We start from the raw sequence: 14,571 nt of genomic DNA on the forward strand, positions 1-14,571 counted from the left end.
GATTGATGACAGGAAAGAGGACGGGAATTTTTGGTCAAACGAACGCCAAATTCAGGGGCCTCATGTGACAAGCCCGTTGAATTGAATACGAAGCCTTCGATAACTTTGGATGCCCTATGTCTCTAGATGATGCAGAGCCATTTTGGTGTTAGCGCGTCAAATGCCCTAGGAGAAGTTCGAGCAAATTTGAGGTGTCCAACAGTGCAAAATTGGCAAAAACAGAATTTCAAGCCAAGCTAGCGGATTTCCTGTGGGAATGTGGGCATGGGTGTCATTGACTTTTTTGATCGTGCTGGGGTACAGAATGTTTGTCTCGAATTGCATGCATTTCTGAGAAAGTAAATTGTTGGCTCCCCATATAAACGCAACGCACATTTGCGGTGTGGTGGCGCGTGTGGCGTGCAAAATTGGGCATAGGTCTGATTGCCTTTTCTGACCAGGAGGATCTGAAGATGGTGTAAAAAAATTTTCATGCATACCAGAGAAACTAATTTTGTGGACCCCCATACAAATTTTCATTTTGTTCTGTAGGGGGCGCTATGGCATCAATCGACGTGGTTTCTGCACTTATGGATTCAGTGTAGGTGTGTTCATAAATGATTCCATTTTGGGGCAGATCGGGCAAGACATGTGCGATTGATGGCAGGAAAGAGGACCGGAGTTTTTGGTCAAACGAAGGCCAACTTCAGGGGCCTAGTGTGACAAGACCATTGAATTGAATACGAAGCCTTCGATAACTTTAGATGCCCTATGTCTCTAAATGATGCTGAGCCATTTTGGTGTTTGTGGGTCAAATGCTCTAGGAGAAGTTCGCGCAAATGCAAGGTGAGCGAAATTGCTGACTCGGCGAAAGCCAAATTTCAAGTCAACCTGGTGGATTTCCTGTGGGTCATGGAGGGGTGCCTCAAGAGGATTTATTGTTTGTCCAGACATGCTCTATGTGTGACGAGAATTTCATGACTCTAGGGCAAACTTGAATTTGGCCTCTCCCATAAGGGCCCCGAAAAATGAAATTTCCAGGGGGCGCTGTGGAGCCGTGTTTTGGAGTTAGTTTGTGGCGACATTAAAATACGTAATTTTTCGCCAGACCTGACCACCATGCAAAAAATGGTGACTTTTCGCGCATGTTCAGGGGGTCAAATTTAGGTTCAAAGAGAGAGAAAGTATAATAATAATAAAGAAAAATAATAATAATAATAAAGAATAATGGAGAATTCGAGCAAAAACAATTAGGCGTTTTCCCGGTCACCCCGACGCATACCTTTTCGGAAACGTCTCGTCCTGACCCACGTCCCTATGAGGTCAGGGGTCACTGGCGACCGCGTCCCATGCGACCGTGGGGATTTTAACGCATTTTGGGGTATGTGGCATAGTGAATCCAATAGGCTCCTCGCCGAGACTTCGTCGGCTCGGGCCTAATAATGAAGCAGAGAATCTTTAGGTGACGCCGATTTCACTGTTTCATTGTTCTGAATCTTCCCTCTCTTCCCTATGAAGATATTTATTTGTATTAACTAATTATTGGGATCATTTTCATTTTCAACAAAGCCTATGCGACTTTTTAGAATGAATTTTATTCGACAGAATGCATATCTTTCGTTAACATGTAGAAATAAAATCTAATCAAAGTGAGCGAACATTAAATATTTTTATACTGTCCGATTACATGCGTACAGCGCCCTTACCACAAGGTTTCCCTTCTGGACGCAGGCTGCCCCGGAGCCCTGGATGACGCTGTCCAGCACCTGAACGTCGCTGCTGGGAGAGTTGGAGCAGTTCCTGCGGCCTTGCCGTATCTCCTCCTCGATGTCTCTAAACTTGAAAGCGCAAAGTGCAGACTTTCTGTCTCCCTTAGAAAACACTCCAAACAAGTACGGCTCAGGGCTTTTCCCCTCACCTGCGTGGATCTCCGCGGGGTACATGGACAACACCCGTTTGAAATTGTTCCCGTTAAATCCACATTGTAAAGGCATCTGGATGTACGATTCAGTGAGCTTCCTGCTCTCCGGCCCGCTGGGTTTTCGGGGGTTATCGGTATCCAGACATATCCTCGCGAGGATGCTGTTGGGCTGGCTCTCCTTGAGGCCCATTTTCGCATCATTGTTGAAGGCGATATATGAATAAGTCTTCTGGATGAAAGCGTGTACGAAGTTCAGTTTATTTTTGGTTTTATCCTCTTGTTTGATCTTGAATACGTTATCCTCAGAGGGATTAATGTCATAGGTGAAAAGTCTGGGTAAATCCTTGATGTTCAAGGAGCGGATTGCAATCTCCGGGGTGTTTTCAAACCGCAGGTCCTCTTTACTGTGGTTCTTTGGGAAAAACTGGGTTCCAGCCCCTGTGTACGTCGCCCCAACGAGAAGCCGGGTGTTTCCTCCGTGGCTCTTTAAGATGAGCCCCACCGTGGATGCGTTCGGGTGATTGGCAGCGATGTTCAGCATGCTGGGGAAAACAGTCTTTTCACCCTGGGATGGGAACTCCACCGCTATCTCTGAAATATTCTCAATTTTTCTGAGCTCACAAAAGCCTTGATACACGGATCCGCACACAACCACGACCCCTTGTTCGCGGTCCAGTTTAAGGAGCTTGTTGTAGTTGTCAGTGAGGGATTTGGGATGCTCGCAAGGAGCCTGGGGAAGCTGTGGCGCATGGCACAACAGGTTGTCCTCCACCGGTCCAGTCCTTTTCTCCACTTCAACTGTCAAGGTCCCATTCAGCTGGTAAATTGTGTTAACCGTAGCCAGGTAGACTTTTCTGGACACCGCATCCACCACGAAGTTATTGGTCTGATTTGGAGACGCGAATGCCTGTTGGATGTGCAGCGCGCTGGCACTCCGGCGCGTCTCCAAAGCCAGGACGCCGAGAAGCAGAACGGCTATCTCTATCGAAGGAGGCATTTTTCCTTCTGACCGGCTTCCGCGTGTTCTGTGCCGAGGGGTGCATTGAGCAAAGACAAAAATGTGTGTTTGTTCCTACTGCGACAACCCGAGAGGAAAAGCTGTTTCCTGCTCAACGCCTAAACCCACAGTGACGCGATAAGCGAGTCGTGCTTCCTTTTCAGGCTGCCTCCTCTGTCCCTCTCTACCTACTGTGCAGCTCAGCAGCTTCTCTCCTGGGGCAAATTGAGCCACAACGCCGGGGTGATATTTTAATCATCTTGACACAATAGACAAGGAATAAATAGTTCCAGTTGATTTGGTGCGTATTTTCTGGGCACTGACATGTCCGCACAACGGACAAACTTATTTTGAGTCAGGTTTCAGCCCTGTGTTATTTCAATATATATGTATTAACAACCAAAGCATTTATAGATTACAAATATTAGTAAACCTGGGCTCTGTTATGAGCAGGGGCGTTAACTCATTAACCCTGAAAAATGGCACTGCCTCCCTCTAATGGAACGTCCCATCAAAGCGCTCTGTCAGGCCAGTCTGCTGTGATTGATCTTTGTTCGTTGATTAGAACCTGATCCTGATTCTTTTCATTCACTTAGATTCAATAACTATTATTATTTTTTTTTTACATAATGTGAAGCCGTGCCATATGAAGTCGTAATGATCATCTCCCTTCAAGGTGAGACACTTGATGAGTCTCCACCCGTGTGTGGTTCCGCGTGGTTCATCTTGGGGTTAATGGCGGGTCACAATCCCACCTCCTGTGCTTCCCGGTCCCTCGGCTCTCAGATTAGTTCTGCAGATCCGGTGGGTTTCGTTTTGGGCACATACGGCGCAGTAAGGACCGTGAAAGTGCTACCAGATGGGCACATCAGCACACCTTTCCGGTTTTTGACATTCACATCTATCCAACACTGCTTTTGCACGTTTTACCTCATAAATATTCAAGCGCAACACATGTGCCCACACTCAAAAACGCACGAATATGGTTAGCTTTTTTTTTTTTTTTTTTTTTGGCTTTCTCGACGGAGTGTGCACATGCTCACATCTCTGAATAGAAAATGAATGACTCCTAGTCGGGGAAAGACAACGAGAGAGTCAGACGCTGCATAAATCAGTTTGCAGGGGAGCCCGAGAAAAGTGTTATCTCTGAATACATGAAATAATTAAAGTTGATGCTAAATCGCGTGCAATCGCTTGTGCCTATTTACTGCGCACTCCTCTGGGGACAAACCCACTCCCCCGCCCCTACCCCCCCTTCAGTCACCACTTGCAGCTTTCAGTTGGGCAGATAAGTGCGCTCCGTGTTTACCTTGGCGTATAGCCATGCGCATCAAATCTGGCAGTGTAGAAAAGGAGCAAAGTGCTCTGATAAAGTGCAGTGTAATGACCCCCCAAGTGCGTAGCACAATGAATGAGCCTAATAGTATCGACACTGTGCGCGTGCATGTAAGCGCGGACTTTCATTAGGGAGTGAGGAGTCATGGGCTACGATGAGGTCTGGCACGGACGCAGCGACAAGGCGCAGTCTGGGTCAGAACTATAAGCGTCAAATATCCATAGTGAGGCGTGACCGCTGCGGTTTGGTGCAGCTCAATCAAAAACGACACTGAACGGAATTAGGCTCCGTGTGCGAGGATTACAGTAGAATAAAGTGGGGTACACCCGATCGCGACTGTTTATAATAAAAATATTATCCGTTACTGCACATTCTAACTTTTGGCATTAGGAGACCTTCCTCGGAATCTGTTTCCTTCCTGATAAGGAGTGACACCTTTTCACCCCACCCTTAGAGCAGACCATTCACACAAAATGAGCAGAGCTTTTCATACAAGAGAAACATCAAGGCTATTGCAGGTAAACGATCTCCATCTAGCGGTTATGATACGAATCTGCAAAAGCTCTTAAAAGAGCACTTCACACCTCATAACGGCAGGGCACGCACTGAAACATCAGACACACAAGAAAAAAAGCAAAGAGGACTTTTGAAGAATTAGTGAATATGCATGAATTAGTCAGGAATGCACTTTATTTATTCCACACTTAAAAAAGGACATCAGAAGGCACTGAAGTGGTTTAGCACACAACCCAAATTCAGAGGTGGTGTTGCAAAGACAAGATAAGGTCAGAGGTCAGCTCACTCTGGACTTGTCTATTGTACCTTTGATTACACATCACTAACAGATCAGTATATCTGCTTACTGCAGTTCAACTTGACAGAAATCAAGTTTACTCACATTCTGACAAAAAAGAACTGAATTCCTTTTTTTTTTTTCTGTAGACAAGTATGTCAGCGTCCCCGACCTGAGTCGACTCTTCCTGTCTCACTGAGGGTGACTGATAGAGACCGCAAAGGTTGTCACTCTTTAAGCCTCTGCCTGACACATACTCTATCTATCAGTGTGCTAAAGTGCAGCTGTACAATTCAAATGATCACAAAGTCGTTAGGAAATCAGCTTCTTGGCATTAAATACAGTGCAGACTAGTTAACGTGCTAGGTCATCTTGTAGTGTCCTTGACTAGGTTAGAAAGTGAGCGAGTAAAAGAGAGACTGGATGCCGAGCCAAGGAGCTGTACTCGTGGAAGCAAATGTGTAGAAAAACACTGCTGAGCATTTGGAGGCAAGGTCACGTTTCAGATTGCGAATTACTTGCCCCTCACAAAAGTTGCATCTCCCAAAGACATTCTGCGAGACATTCATGACATTTCTGAATAGAAGCCACAGCTGCTGCTTGGACCTTTTGGGTGCTTAGACATCCCTGGGCTAACTGAAGTTTGGCACTGGGTGATCACACCTTGAGATAGGGTGCTTGTGGAAAAAAGAAAGAAAGATAACATGCAGGGAGACTGTGTCAGTAGTATAAAGTCACATCCAGGCAATGTGCATTTGACTGGAATGGCAGTAGAGATGACTTGCACTGTAGATATGAAGCAGCAGCATTCATGATCCTTCTGAGACAGAACTGGGAAAAGCACCAGTGGTCTCCCTTTCTTAACCTGATCACATCATAATGGTGGGGTGGGAGGCCAATTGTCCCGGCAAACTAAGTTTACTTGGACAAAGGCCCTTTATCATTGCTTTTAAAAGTAAATCTGCTTTGAAAGTAATTTTCTTAATGACAGCACTGTATACATGTTACAAATATGGCTGATGCTAGACAACAGCCAGATGGTTTCTGTATATTTACGTGCCGTTTCTATGGCAGGCAGCCCACCTCAGCTTTCCCCTCTAGTTTTTGTGTCATTCATAATCTTCCCTATTTTCAACATTTTTTTTAACTTAAAGTAAATGTGATCTTTGCCATTAGACATGGTAAGGAAGCACAAAGTCTCTAGTCAGCATGACACTCAAAAGTCACGGTCAATCCTTCAAAATGTTCTATCTGAACAAATTTCATCACAGCAAGAAAGGTGTAACTTCCAGAAAGGCTTTTAGCCATGGGTCAAATCTACCAATCACAGCTAAGTAAGAGTTCTCTTCCCTAAAGGCAATCAACCACATTCTCATATTTGCATGTCTCTACAATTAGACTGGGCCTTTGGGGCAGCTCGCCAGCCCAGTTTCCTGACTAAACTCCCCTTCATGTAGAGTGAGAGGAGTGTAATGCTACATGGTACTGAATAAAATAACATTGAAAATAAAATAATATTATTAGAAATAACATTATAATTGATTAAACTCTAAAGGTAAAAACAGTACAATACTGCATTCTGTGAGGAATAACAACACAAAAGTTCATTTTAAAAATGTAAACAGTCTTGTTCTTCCTAAACGTGAATGTTCTCGTCTTCACTTAGATTCTCTCTCTTTATCTTGGCTCCAGGCTGCTTCCGAATGTGCTCAGTTGAACCGACTGTAGACTGCAGCTACAGTTACATCGCTTGGTGTCACCAAAGCAACATGTGCTGGATGTAATCTGGTCATCCCGGGGGCTGCAGTGCGCGGTGTGTATACCCCGAGAGAGCGTCCCAGTTTCTCCACAGGAAGGCCAGCAGGAGGATGAGGAGCAGGGTGGACAGGGAGCGTGAGCGTGTCTTCATCAGGGGGACCACACAGTTGGCCACAGTTGAAACAAAGACCAGAAGGACAGCCATAAGGGCCAGCAGCACATTGATAAGTTTTCCCAGGAGGGTCCGGGCTGTGGCATTTTCCAGCCCCTCCAACTGGACCACCTGCTGTTGCTGCTGCTGGAGCTCCATCTTCGAGATCCTGGTCTGACATGCCTCCAAAGCCTCCTGTAGAGGACACCCAGAGGGAAAAACACCAGCTTAGTCACCTCGTACATATATACATGAACTTACCCACAGCACAACAGAAACATAGCAAACACCTTACTGTCATTTAAAGTCAGATGTGGTTTTGCCATTTCTTTCTTCTCATGCTTGGAAAAGCACTGAACAAAAACATCATCAAACCTCTCACTTGCCTGAGTGTTGCCTTCTATACCATGAATTTTAAAACTATCTTTTTGCCACTGTAATTGATAACTTCTCCAAAACCTCTAAAATATCCTGTATATTATCTATGCATATTACCCATCAGCAGTGTTCTGGTATTTCTTTCAGCAGCTATGCTGATGACACTAAACTTAATGCAGCCGTGTCTCCTGATGACACAGAGCCAACTGATTCTCTGTTTAAACGTATCTTAAACATTAAGTTCTGGATGTCACAAAACATTTTACAGCTCACCCATGATAAAACTGAAATTTTAGTCCATGGTTTGAAAGCTCAGAGAAAGAAACTGTTCTCAAAATAGAACCTGTGCTCCCTCAGACTGACTCTAAGTCAACAACCAAGTTGTGATCTTGGATTCAGATCTCAACTTTAGGGCTCATGTGAAATTGATCTCTAAGTTTGGCTTTTATCAATTCAAAAATATTATAAAGAGTGACCCTTTCTCTCTCACAGAGAAAGCGATGCATAGCTTTTTACTCATGCAGGCAAATGCGTCACAGCTCTGCAGCCTTAAATTACACACGCTGTTTAAATCAGCATTAAGTCATTTTTATATTTATATTTATTTATATTGTTTTAGTGTGTGCGTGTTTGTGTATTTTAATAGCTTTATTCTACTTTCTGCTGTAAAAGTTTATGCAATTTTATTTTATGATGCTTTGTTTTTTTTTAATTGATCTGATCTAGCTTTTAATTTATCTTTATTGCTTTATTTTATAGCATTTATTATGTCCTATCACTGGCATGTCAGTTATAAAAACACAATTATGAAGTACTTTGAACTCCAGCCATCTTGACGAAAGGTGCTTTACAAATATAAAGGGACTGATGTGATTGATTGCATAAATATATTTCATGGAGCTCTACCACCCCCTGCTGTGACGGAAGGGAACTGCTGTCATGGGAACATGAGACGTGAAAAAGGGTTATACAGGGACAGTTGTACAAAACACACCTTAGCCCTCACGGACAGGAGGAAAGGACAAAAGCAGTGTGAGCCATTTCCAAGGAATGGGTAATATTTTGAAAAAACAGCAAAGCTGATGGACAAACTTGAACTCATCCTGTTTACAGAATCAACACACACAATGAGATAAGGCCTTTAACTGATGGAGGGTGTGTGTTCCCACCTCAAAACTTCAGTTTAACTCAAGATTGACACCTTCAGATTTAGTCTGGCCAGCCTGCCTTAGCTGCTTAAGACAGGAAGGCAGAAAAGGCCCCATCAAAACAGACACTTCCATTATTCCAACACGGACCCATTTTAGCTCTAGTATATAAGTGGACAGAATAAAGTGTAATGCTGCAAATAGGAAAAGTAACACTAATGCGCAACACATTCTAAAATGTAATTGCTCTACTGCTGCTGCTTTGGCACTGTTAAAGCCCAAATCATATGGGACTAACCAAACAGGGGACCTCTAACAATATATAATAATTGCAGAAGTCTTCTGTGATCTTGTATGAATCATTCATGTCTGTCATTTGTAAAGTAAAAAAAAAATTCCACCAAAAATGACTTACTCTATTTCGTCAAACACAGAGGTCCTGTGATAATATTAATCCAATATGAACTGGCATTTTGATGAATTTAGTAAATTAAAGTCAGCGTTTTGGATTCAAATCCAGATGGGCTGGTGCTGCTACACAGTGTGGTGACTGAGTCGGAGGACGAGCAGGTTTAAATCTATTAGAAAAGTATGTATTCAGTAAGGAACATTTTGCTCAACAAGGCTTAACATTTATTACATGGCAGCCTCCTAATGGTAACTTCAGGTCTGTAGCTGCCGATTTCAGTTGTTCGAGTAAAGCAAAGACTTTGTCTTTTTGGTGCAAATGCACTGCGCAGAAAAACAGGCGTGGGGGCTGATTTCTAAATGATATGAGGTCCTCTGATAATGCTAATCCTGTATGAGGGGAGTGTGCTTTGAAGTTGGGGGCATGTGACTTGCTGATGATGGAAGCATTAGTCACAAAAACACTTAAATGGAAGCACTGCTGTGAAAAAAAAAAAAAAAAAGAACACGCACACAAAAAAAAACCCCACTACATGTCTCGCATTCCTCTGTGAACTCATAATGATGTCACCAGTTCAGATATAATTTTTAAAATTTTACTGATGCTGACATCTGCCCTGTGACAGCTACTCTGAATTTTAATAAAACACCAACATATGTCAAGGATGAATAGCTCACTCAAATAAATGTCCAGTGATGATGATGATAATAATAATAATAATAATAATCACTAACCCTTTAAAATATCCCGTAGGAGGATAGTTGACAAGTTTCCAAGTTGGATATTGTTCCTATGTTTACAGTCTACCTTCTTCCATCCCAATTTATTTAGGTCTATTTTGTTCACATTACATCTGTTTCATGTCTGCCCATCTTGGGTTTTTTTGTGGGTGGAGTTCTCTAAGTTGGACAGAATAAAAAGCCCGTTGAGACAAATCTGTGTGGCACTGAGCTATGTATAAATTCTGAATTCTAGCTGTCGTCACTGGTATGCATTTATCAGCTGTTTTGCAGTGTTTTGCTGTTTATCAGCGCTTTGCTTTATTCTCATCTATATCTGTGAATCAAAATGAAACGGATTATCATGATAAAATGGGTGGGGGTGGTGGTGTGCTTGTGGAATTACAAACCTGGATGTCTCTGGCTCGCTCGTACGATTGGTAGGCGATCTTCTCCTCCATGCTGGCCAGCTCCTGTTTAAGGTTGAGGATCTCATTCTGGTGAAGTTCTGTTAGATCGTTCAGCTGTTCCTCCAGACGCTCACACCTGAACACACAAGTAAAGGAAGCACACACAAACACATGTGAGAGTCTGTGGCATAATTAGCTTAGACAAAGAAACACATGCGGGAATTAGTAGAAATAAACCCTGGAGGCATCTGACCACATGGCACCTGACTGAGCTGATGACTCGCCCTGACGAGATTAGGATATGCTTGCTCATCTGCTGATTCAACTGGCCTATCAGAAGAGACTCAGCAGTATTAGACTGACCAATGGGAAGTGTGCCCAACAAAAGGCGAGGGATCTATACCGCTGTTTATTTTGGCAGGCACATACAGCTGGATGGACAGCACAGGACAAGAATAGGCATTAGGTAGCTCATGCATATGTTTGTCTGTTTCTTATTTTTAAGATAATTTAACAGGCAGGTAAAATAACCAGCAAATAGTGTATATGCAGAGTGACACATGATTTAAACATTTTCCCTGCCCTTCTTTTTTTTAATCTTTAGAAATGTTCATAATGAAATAACTGTAGCACTCAATGAGATATTCACATTTTAGGAGTTTCTCAGATCTTCTCATGGACTCGGTTTTTGAGGAGTTTTTAGCAACATTATGGGTTTCCGAGGGTCTATTCCCCCTTGGGAAGGTGGAAAATAGCTGCTTAGTCGCCATTTATCTCTGTTGGAATTATTTTGGTCTAAGAGGACAAACAGACCACTCTGAACTTGGACATTTTAGGAAGAAAAATGCTTGTGTTTCTTTTACTATTCAAGCCGCTCATTAGATCTCACCTCAAGCTTTGTGCCCTGCAGTTTTAAAACTTATGCACTTTTGTGTTGTTCTCAGTTTACAAGTCAACTGCTGCTCACAACAAAACTTACACTGTGAATAAAGCAGTGAAGAATAAAACAAGAAAAAAAAATGATACTCCAAGTCTGAAAAATGCATGTGACACTGGCAATGTGCTTTGAGAATGAATTTAGAAGAAGAATATAATGCAAGCTGCTCTGATGATAATGCTGATGAAATGCAGGTTAAAAGTTTCTTGTCTACTGTGAGCTAATGCTGATAAAAATCTCTCTCTGCTGCACAAGCAGGGTGAGTGTTGTGATGATGAATAGCAATGTGAATGACAAGTATGCTTCCAGAAATGTGTTTCTAACTATAGTAAGTTATTCCTGATTACCGCTGTTGACATTTGCGGGGATTTCTTGTGTTACACACTTCAGGCACGTATGGTACAAACATTCTGGTAAGTTCTATTTTTTTTTTTTCTCTTTACCTGAAGCGTTCTTCCTGCAGCGCTTGCATAACAACTGTGTAGTCTCTTTGATAGTGGCTCTTCAAGCCTTCCAGGCTCTCCTCTAGCCTTGCCTGGCCCTCCCTCAACTCCTGCAGCTCCTGCAGCAGCATATCAAAGCTGGAGCTCTGGCTCCTCTCCAGTGTGTTTCCCTTGGAACTTGGTGGACCCCCGGGGGCCCCTGTTGTGCTGTTTGCCCCTGCAGAGCCTGATGTAGCACTAGAGCAGTCATCCTCACTGCCATACTTTGGACTGGATTGGAAGTGATGCCCAGCGCTACCCAGAGAACGTCCACCAGTACATGTCACACCTTCTTCCACTGAAGGGTCGTCCAGAGAGTCTTTAAGCGAAGGGATATTATCAGCACTGCCAAATTTGTTGCGAATAAGGGAAGCGATCTCCCGGGGTTTGGAGACGACTGCACCAGCAGCAGAGTGGGTGGCCTGTGAGAAGCTGGAGAGGCCACCCTTGACACTATCCACCACTCCCTCACTGAAGCCTGTGACTTTGGCTCCGACATCCTTCAGGCCCTGCTGCATGTCCCGCAGAACATCCTTGGGCTGGCGTGGGATACCGTTGTGTTCCACTTCCCGCAGTTTCCGGTGGTAGTGCTCTAGTTTCCTTTGCAGCTGCTGGATGGTCTGTGCTGACTTCTGGTTCTTTTTCTCAAAAACCTGAAAGCCACAGGACAGGATTTTATTAGTCAGTTAAATACACATTAGTCTGCAATTATCTACTTAAATGTATTTAGTAAGTTCCCTCCTGACCTCTAAGTAAAATCTAAGGTAAAAAAAAAAGATTAAATAGGTTTAGTGTTTATACACTAATTATGTGCTAATCTTACCAGCCTAATCTTAAAAACACAAGGCAATGAGGTACCAGCTTTAAAAAAAATAATAATTTCACCTGTTTGATGCGTGTGCTTTGCTGTTTGTCGGCATTGTTGGCCAGTTTGAGGTACTCAGCAACATTATCATCCCTGGCTGTCTGCTCAATCTTAATCTGCTCCGTGAGCTTGAGGATCTTCTGTTGCAGCTGGGCGATGGCCTGCTTGGTGCGCTGAGGGTCTGGGGTGATATCCTCACCCCCCGGGAACGAACTGTCTGCCCCACATGAAACAGACAGAGGTGCTTGGCCTAGCCCGCTCACTTCCAGACGGTCAATCTGAACCGATGCAAGAGGAAAAAGCAAGGAGAGATTGAAGTAGGTAAAGGGTAAGGGGAGCAAACAAAGGATTTGAGAGGAAAACAAAAAAGAGAGTGAGATGGGGAAGAAAAAAGGGTGAGTTGCAATATGTGAGTTTTTAGTCATTTTGCTGACATGTTAAAAAAAAAAAAGTAGCTTCTGCATTTCTGTAGCCTGCAGACTGGAAAGAGGGCTAATTGAGTCGGTTGAACAGGCCACTTGCGGTCATTCTCACTAAAGAGGAAGATGCCAAGTAAGTATTGATTTTGTATTTAACGCTTTGCAAGGAAAAGAAAGTGGAAACAAAGTAACTTGTAATTTTCAGCGCATCTACACAAAACACAGCTCAGTTTTTCCAGATATGAATCTGGGGCTGACAAAAAACAAAACAAAATAAACAAAAAAAATCCCCCAAAACAAAACAAAAGAACAAGCCAAAAAAACCAAAAAGGAGCCTGGTCTCAGATTTTGTTGTTCAGGAAGCAAAAACCCAGGACAAGATTGGCAAAATATTAGATTTTGGTTTAAAACAGTTTCACATATTTGCCTGTTTCCTTTTGTAAATGACACGATTTTATCAATAGGCCACAAAGCATTGGTGTAAAATCTAGACACCATCTAAATTGGGTTTCCCTCTATTTTTCTGAAACTAGACCACTCTATCTGAGATGATGATGAATCTAACACCTTCAATCACAGGTCGCTGGCGTGATTCATTTCCTCAAACACCTCAGGGGAAGAACCGAAAGAACATTGCCAAGCCTTAGGGAGAGACTGTGATGAAAATATTCTTCTCATCACTTAGTATTCACACAAAATAATCATCTGGACCTCACACCATATCATGGGGGTTCAGAAGGAAGGCCAAACTCACACACACACCTAATACACACATAAGGGAGTTATACACTCTGGTTATTCATCCGAGTATTTACAATTCAAACCCTCCCTACTGCCGCACCATAACCGGTAAAAACCAAAGCACCAGACGCTCACCTGCATTTTGAGCGGCATGACTAATAGATGACAGATTCTATAGTCAACAACAGAAACCACAACGTATCCGGGAGAAACTAAAGCTCCTGATTAAAAGCTTTCCATGCGAACAGTGACACAGAAAGAGTGCCCAAAATAAAGTCTTTGATAGCTCATTTTTTGCACCCCCCACCCCCCCCAAAAAAACAAAAAACAAAACCCTAAACAAAGCTGCGCTCACCTTTCCGTTGGTCAAACGGAGAACTTTTTCCCAGTGCATTGTCCACACAGGGAAAGCGAGTTGTATTTTTTCATCTGTACGGCTCACACTTTCGTTAAAGCCTAATTCTGCCGATTTGCGCCGATTCAGTGAAGTTTCGCTCTGTAAGCTCATACCACTCTAACTCTACCGGCGACTTGTTGTGAAAGTTGAAGCGCACCTGAAACTCAGTGTACCGGGTAGAGCCTGGAGCTCCGCCCCCCGCTCCTCTACTCCCTCCCCTCAGAGCCGAGGGATGACATCACCCTTCTAGCAGCTGTCAGAGAGAGCGCATTGCTTTACCTGGCATCTTTTCTTACACTCGTGACTCACTTTGCAAGAAATCAACCCAATTGGGAGCCTGACAATAGATCAGGCCACAAAAGCTTTGTCTGTCATTGCATGACTCAACTGATCTGGTCCAGTTCTCTGTAGCTGGCAATTAAGTAGTAACTTTATAACCTATATTTACTCAAGTACTGTTAAAAAGGGCATAACTTCTAGAAAATTTCAGCTTCATGCTACCTCCTCCACTACATTCATTCAAAAGCTGTAGTTACTACTTACTTTACAGATTTTTATTCCTACCAGCAAGAAATATTTCAAATGTGCTCTACTGTGACCAACAGTAAATTGTACTTACACATTTATGCAATACTTACTAAAGCAATTTTCCAAATTAGGCACTCCCATTTTGACAGGTTAGAGCATGCTGATCAATATTAGGCACTTATGAGAATACGACTGACTTACAA

General features: G+C 43.2%; 2 protein-coding genes across 9 annotated transcripts in view; both read right to left on the reverse strand.

Annotated features, from left to right (window-relative positions):
* Positions 1-3,011, reverse strand: part of plxnd1 (plexin D1) — a 71,983-nt gene extending 68,972 nt beyond the window's left edge. The window contains exon 1 of the mRNA XM_030732773.1: positions 1,686-3,011. Coding sequence (XP_030588633.1) covers positions 1,686-2,897 — 1,212 coding nt within the window. The 5' untranslated portion in view covers positions 2,898-3,011. The remainder of the gene's footprint in view (positions 1-1,685) is intronic.
* Positions 3,012-4,901: 1,890 nt separating this feature from the next.
* Positions 4,902-14,571, reverse strand: part of tmcc1a (transmembrane and coiled-coil domain family 1a) — a 49,763-nt gene continuing 40,093 nt past the window's right edge. For 7 of the 8 annotated variants that reach the window (XM_030732989.1, XM_030732990.1, XM_030732987.1 and 4 more), the window contains 4 exons: positions 12,304-12,561; positions 11,380-12,071; positions 10,000-10,135; positions 4,902-7,130 (listed from right to left, as the gene is read on the reverse strand). In XM_030732989.1, the coding sequence (XP_030588849.1) occupies positions 6,816-7,130; positions 10,000-10,135; positions 11,380-12,071; positions 12,304-12,561 (1,401 nt within the window). In that variant the 3' untranslated portion in view covers positions 4,902-6,815. Of the gene's footprint in view, positions 7,131-9,999; positions 10,136-11,379; positions 12,072-12,303; positions 12,562-13,798; positions 14,041-14,571 lie in introns of those variants that run through there. The other variant, XM_030732992.1, reaches the window with a different exon arrangement.

The sequence above is a fragment of the Archocentrus centrarchus genome, chromosome 7 (assembly GCF_007364275.1).
Source record: "Archocentrus centrarchus isolate MPI-CPG fArcCen1 chromosome 7, fArcCen1, whole genome shotgun sequence".
Taxonomy (NCBI): Eukaryota; Metazoa; Chordata; class Actinopteri; order Cichliformes; family Cichlidae; genus Archocentrus; species Archocentrus centrarchus.